This window comes from Clytia hemisphaerica, unplaced genomic scaffold (assembly GCF_902728285.1).
Source record: "Clytia hemisphaerica strain Z4C2 unplaced genomic scaffold, Clytia hemisphaerica genome assembly, whole genome shotgun sequence".
Lineage (NCBI taxonomy): Eukaryota > Metazoa > Cnidaria > Hydrozoa > Leptothecata > Clytiidae > Clytia > Clytia hemisphaerica.
In genome coordinates this window covers 1-6,126 of record NW_027104505.1, presented here as the reverse complement: position 1 = coordinate 6,126, position 6,126 = coordinate 1, and the positions used below count along the sequence as shown (strand labels likewise).

General features: G+C 35.1%; 1 protein-coding gene across 1 annotated transcript; it reads right to left on the bottom strand.

Annotated features, from left to right (window-relative positions):
• Window positions 1-3,381: 3,381 nt before the first annotated feature.
• Window positions 3,382-5,304, bottom strand: LOC136821822 (chymotrypsinogen B-like; the record flags this gene model as incomplete). The annotated part of the gene is made up of 4 exons (XM_067078041.1): window positions 3,382-3,537; window positions 3,980-4,247; window positions 4,560-4,762; window positions 5,088-5,304. Coding segments are annotated over 4 exons (773 nt in total), but the record flags the coding sequence as incomplete, so codon positions are not given.
• Window positions 5,305-6,126: the final 822 nt, after the last annotated feature.

Sequence of the window (6,126 nt, the reverse complement as noted above, 5' to 3'; positions counted from 1 at the left end):
AAAAAGTAAACTCGGCTTTCTAATGATTGACAGCTCTCTTTTTTTGTTACCTTGATGAAATTTTCAATTTTATGGTCAAACCTATGCAACTTGTAAGTCAAATTTCTCGTTAATGAAAGGCTGGTTGAATGTAATTTTTTAGCAGTGGATAGAAGAGTGTTGAAAAGTCGTAACCTTATGTACTTAAGACATTTCTTGAATAAAAAAAGTTGTTTTAAGTAAATATTTAAGCACAGGAACTTGAGTAGCTCTGGTTTGAGCTAAAAGTTAAAAACCAAGCGGAATGGTTCAGTACTCCTTTCTAAAAATTTCCATACTTTTTCAGTGTGAAACAACCTGTAGTACAGAGTGTTTTTCTAATGATAATACAAATTGATTTCTAGCCATATCCTCCGATTTAAGGGCTCTGACCATACGGTGAATTTTTAATATTTGCCACTTACAAAATATAAAGTTCTACTTGATGTAGCACACAAAAATGTGGCATGTTATACATGTTAGCCAATTATCCCTGAGTCTGAAAATTTAAGAATCGCAATGAGAAAATTTGATGAAGAAGAATATGAAGACTTTTGCGAAGAAGAGTATTTCAACTTTGAAGAGCTTAGTTTCGGCGAAGAAAAAACATTTTGAAAATACTTTTGCGGTAGATAGTGTATCTTTTATCGAACTAAAATTATTTTTTTGGAAAATTTTTCTAAAAGCTTATTTGCTTCAAAATCTTGAAAATAGTGCTTTTTGACCAATTTTTTTCCCTATTTTCTAGAAAAACAGCCATACTTTTGATGCATAATTTAGAAAGTTTTCCGAAAATTAAAAAGAGTTCAATCGTGCAGACAGTTTAAAAAATTTGAAACAAAAAGTTATTACCATTAAAACTTTTATAAGAGTGTGATGCAAATATTATTAAGGAATCTGGTTGCAAGATTGAGATAGTATCACTACTGAACCACAGGGAAAACAGACTGACTTTTTTCTTACCCAAACTTTATAGTGTTCTTATCTCACTTAAATATGTTTTTTAAGATGCAAAAGCAGTTGCATGTTTTTTTTTTGGATCTGCTCTTGCGTCAGTTTGTTATTGTAAACCGAGTTGGCTTACAAACTCACAACCCGAAGATTTTGCTTTCACTTCGTTATTGTTCCTGCAGACCGTCGATGAGCACTTTTTAGTATTATCGCGCTTACAACTGTCGAAGAAACTTTCTGTAGGGGTTTTAGCGTATAAAGTCTTGCAAGATTTGTAATATTTCTTGATGGGTAGACTTTATTTATACTTTTTATTCTTTTCCTTTATATGTAATCTCTACCATTGTTCCTTTTGCGTCAAGATGTTCAATCTCCACCATCGTTCTCTTTAGTAAACTTCTACTCGCCCCGTGAAAGATAACTCACCTTCGACAGTCCGACGGACTTCTAGGAATTTCAAAAAAAAAAAAAACAGTGGAACCTATCGGACCTTTCACGTTGGAAGCGCTGTGATTTGAAATTTAAAGTGGAATATCTTGACACAGACTCGCCGTTGCAAAACTACTTGGGAATCAGTTTTTTCAGTTGAGAGAAGTAATACCCTTAAAACTCAACATCTGAAATCCCTTCAACGTATTTTTAAAAGTTCATAACATCTTTTGTAAATTCTTAATACTCTAGGGATTTGATTAAAAAGCAATAAAAGTAATTCTTTGTTGAAAGTGTTAAAGAACCTAAAACATAACTTTTATGTTCAAATACTTAAATCAATTTTTCGACTATGGTCAGAGCCCTTAAGTTTTTTTCGGCTGTGCCAAATCTTAAAAGATTGTTACCTGCAAATAAAACAAATAACCCCACCCCCATAAATTCAAATTCAAAATCAATTACCTTTGCATTTAAATTCCACATTAAAGAACAGGTGTTTTTCGTTCCCAACATATGCAGACTTAGCATATTTGAAAATCTTTTTCGCGTTCTTGTACAGGTAGCATTTCTTTGTTCCATGACAAACTTGCTGTACTGCTTTCGTCACATCAATCTCTTGTTTCAATTTGAGATATTTTGAACATGACCAGGACTTGAGTCGACCATAGGTTGCTTTGGTGACATGAAGATAATTGCCCCTCCTACAAAAAACGTCGCTATCTTCTTCACTGCCACGACACTGTGTCCTTTTCCATGTTATCCAGGAATCTTCATGAACAAAAAAAAATATCAAAGTTTATTAAAAAGATACTGAGTTTCAAATTTTACTGCTAAAACTAAACTTAGAAATAAACAGCTTAAATAATTTTCTATCTCCGCTCGGGAAGTTAATAGGGTTGGAGAATAAAGAATATAGGCAAACCGGAGCTCCAAAACATGCTCTTACACGGATGAGAAACATTTTGAGAAAAACCTCCGCACTACACTGAAAAGGTGAAGATTCCTACCCTAGAGACAATTTTGGTAATTTTTTACACTTAGATAGATTTTGAAAAATCAAAACCCGACGATTATAATACCCAGCCCAGCACCTATTTTTGCGTCAGGAACCTTCGAATCAACTCATTTATGACAGATAAATTAGACCTCATTCTAAAAAAATATATCCTTACCGCAGACTTGAAACAGGGAAGCAACGAAGATAAAAATGAAAACTTTGAAGAACATCTTTGCCAACTGTCTACAGCTGAAAATAAGGTTCGAAGAAATGGTCCCTTAGTTGCCATTTAAATAAAGTTTTAGCAATACGTCACTTATAAAACATGGATGTCGAAACAACATTTTTAGAACGTAAGATACAATTTTATTGAAACAGTTGAAATAACTTTTCAGCCTCCAAAGGCACTTCTGATTAAAATAAAACACTTCAAGCTGAACAAGCATCGACAACCTACCTTTTCTTCCAACCTCGCTTCAAGAACCTCTTGACAGCTGTATTGCTCCACTTCACTTTATTCACAGAAAAAGGTCAGAACCCCGGGGGGGGCGTACTTTGGCAAAATAGGTATCGGGTATGTGCAAGCCATAAGGGTCCCTTTTTTAAGCCCTCGAAAGTCTCTGAAAGCGGTACGAAAACAAGAAATCAGCGATTGAATCTCTGAAATAGTCCCAAAATTACGAAAAATAATAAAATTCACTCGCTCGAAGGGTCATAAAATCTGGTAATTTTGAGCTAAAAATTGGAAAAATCGTTTCCCGGGTGTCGCAAAAACGTCAAAATTTAGTCTCTTTTCGAACTTTGGCTCCAATCCAATGTACCTGTCACCTCGCAAACCTAGTACCCCCCCCCCCGAGTCAGAAAAATACAATCAGAAACTGTCATCAAATTGTAGATGCTTTTCTTGGAAACTAAAGCTTTCAGCACAAAAAACAAGTAAGAAAAAAGACAAATTATTTATTGAGTTTTGAGTTTTGAACTTCGCAGAGAATATTATAATAAGATATTTGACATATCATCTAGGTATAAAGGAAAAAAGTCAATATTGCTTCGAATCTTAATTCAGTTGTTGGGTTCTTGTGATCCAAGGGATAAATTCGCTGACATCAGCAAAAACTCCGTACATGTCTTCTGGAGCACATCTAAAGAGAGGAGAAAATATCTAGAACCAAAATATTTATTTCTATAATTCATTTTATGACATTAAAAAAATTAATACGGCGGTTTATACTTAATGTCAGAACAATTTGCTAAATTCTGATTTCCGTCAAACCAAAGAAATAAACATCGGAAAATATGAAATTCATTGACAGGTTGAAAACTAAAAAGGCATCAAAGATAACTGCTGTGTATTGGAGATGTAAGAGAACGAAGCTGATCAAATGAAAATTTATCTTGGATTTTCTCCCAGTGTCGTTATTCAGAAAACAAGTAGAACCACAACCTCGTCCCCGTGTATACCAGGCTTTATTGACGTTACTGGACTGATTGAAGCCAGAGAATTATCTAGCGCTACCAGTAAGCATAAAAAGCTGATAATACGCAGGGAATGAGGTTGGTAGAACCATTTACTTTCCAACGTACCTTGGGGATCCCCAACTGACAATACCATTCAAAACCCATTTTCCGTTCTCTTGACAAACAAAAGGACCACCACTGTCTCCTTGACAAATCCCTGCTACATTTTGATTCCGTGTGGCTGATGCACAGAACATACGACGTGTGATCTTATCACCAGGTGATCCGGGAGCCTGTCTTAACTTGTTTCTGCAAGTATATTGAGATTCTTTTTGCATCTGAAATTGTTGGAGCTTTGCAGGGGAGCCTTTCAGTTGACCTGTTTTGCCCCAGCCTAGCAATGAATAAAAGAACCTTGAGTCGCGGGCTCTCAAGTTAAATAAGTTTAGAGTTTATTTAATCACTAAATTGATTCACAACCTATTAAAGTGGCTTTGGTGCTTTACCTTAGAAAATTCTCCCATTTAAAATGAATCAACTCCCTGGAAAATTTGAGAATAACAGCTCAGCTACCATCTTGCGTTACACACATTTTTCATAAACTCATTTAGTATAGTAATCACTATATTGTTTCAAAATTTATTGAAGTGGTTTTGATGATTTTGAGAACATAAGACACAAACAAGAATCAGAAAAGGTAATTGACCTGTGACGAAGCAATTTGAGGGATTTGGATTATGGTTTCTTGGTAAGCAAGCAGGCTGAACAAATCGACCAAATCTAATTGGTCGAGAGACTTTCACCATGGAGATATCGTAATCGTGTTTTACGGACGAGAAGTTTGCATACGAGGGATGGTTTATCACGTGATCGATCGAATATTTCAATTCACTTCTCTCGATAGTTTTTCTACAATGATGAAACGAAACATTCACGAAGTAATACTTCAGCGAACACCATAGCTTGGTTATTTAAATCTAAAAAACGAAAATCGTCACTATGAACGTATTAGTATCTTCTTTAAAAAAATTTTATTCCTGCTCTTAGACACATTGAAGGGTTGAAGAGTACTTTCAAAAGGGTTTCAAAAAAAGTTTTAAACATTACGGGAACAAAATAAAACGATTGATAGATAACATGTTTATATTCACAAAAAAAATGCGAAACAGAGGAGTCGAATCAGATTGAATCCCAAATTCTAAGAAGTAATTTCGAAAAAAGTCAAAAAGAATACCTATCATAATCTCCAACGACAATGTAAAACTTGGAAGGATCTTCCCCTTTGAAACAATGAGCGGCGGAAACAATCCACTGCGGTGCAATGATGGATCCTCCGCAAATGAAAGCGCCGCTCTTTGTGTAAATAGCTATTTGCCATGGCCAGGAACCGCGTTTGGCGTCAGTCCCTTGAACCACTTTTGACATTGAAACCTGTGGTCTTCCACACTGTCCTGTAGAAAATTAATTTATATTCTTGAATTTTATTTGAAACCTCCCAGAAAATCAATTATTTAAAAGCTCTTCAGCCAAGAAATTGTTTGCTGAATATATAGAAAAATACGTAATGCCAAATAATAATAATAATAATAAAATTCTACAACCGCCCATTACTGACATGGTTGGACATGGGATCTATTCCACCGTGAGGCCTATTCACTGAGGTATTTTCCCTGTCCGAACTAATTAAATTCAAATTCACATCTTACTTCTTGCTTAAGGAAGAAGCACAAATTGACTAATAGAAACATTTTATGACCAAACAACTTGATCCACAAAGATTGGCAGGGCGACCCTCTTCTCGTGTATTGGCTCATAAATGTTAATAATTTCAAAGACGAGAAGGGCATACGAAGGACGTGTGCAGCATAGTGATGTTCGTGATTGAATAAAAAGCTAACATTAGAGGTTCCACAGATCCTGTGGAGCTGCGCATTGTTTATTGAAAATCTGTAATCATTTTCATTCTCATTCACAAATCTGAAACCACCGCGTACCATTCGACGCAGAAATTTTCGATACGCCAAGTCAAGACGATTAAACTGTTAAGGTTCCAATTCTGACAGGCATACACAAGACGACTTCGAACAAAACAATTCAAAAACAAAACTCTCGTTTTCAGCTTTAAATGAAAGTTTTGTAAAAGATTTGACATTTGTGAAAATTTTGCAGATGCTAATTGAATACGGTGAGTGATCTCCTTTTCACCAGTATGGTAATTATTTATATACAATTATTTGAACCCTGATATGATAAAGCTTTTCACCTTGTCCACG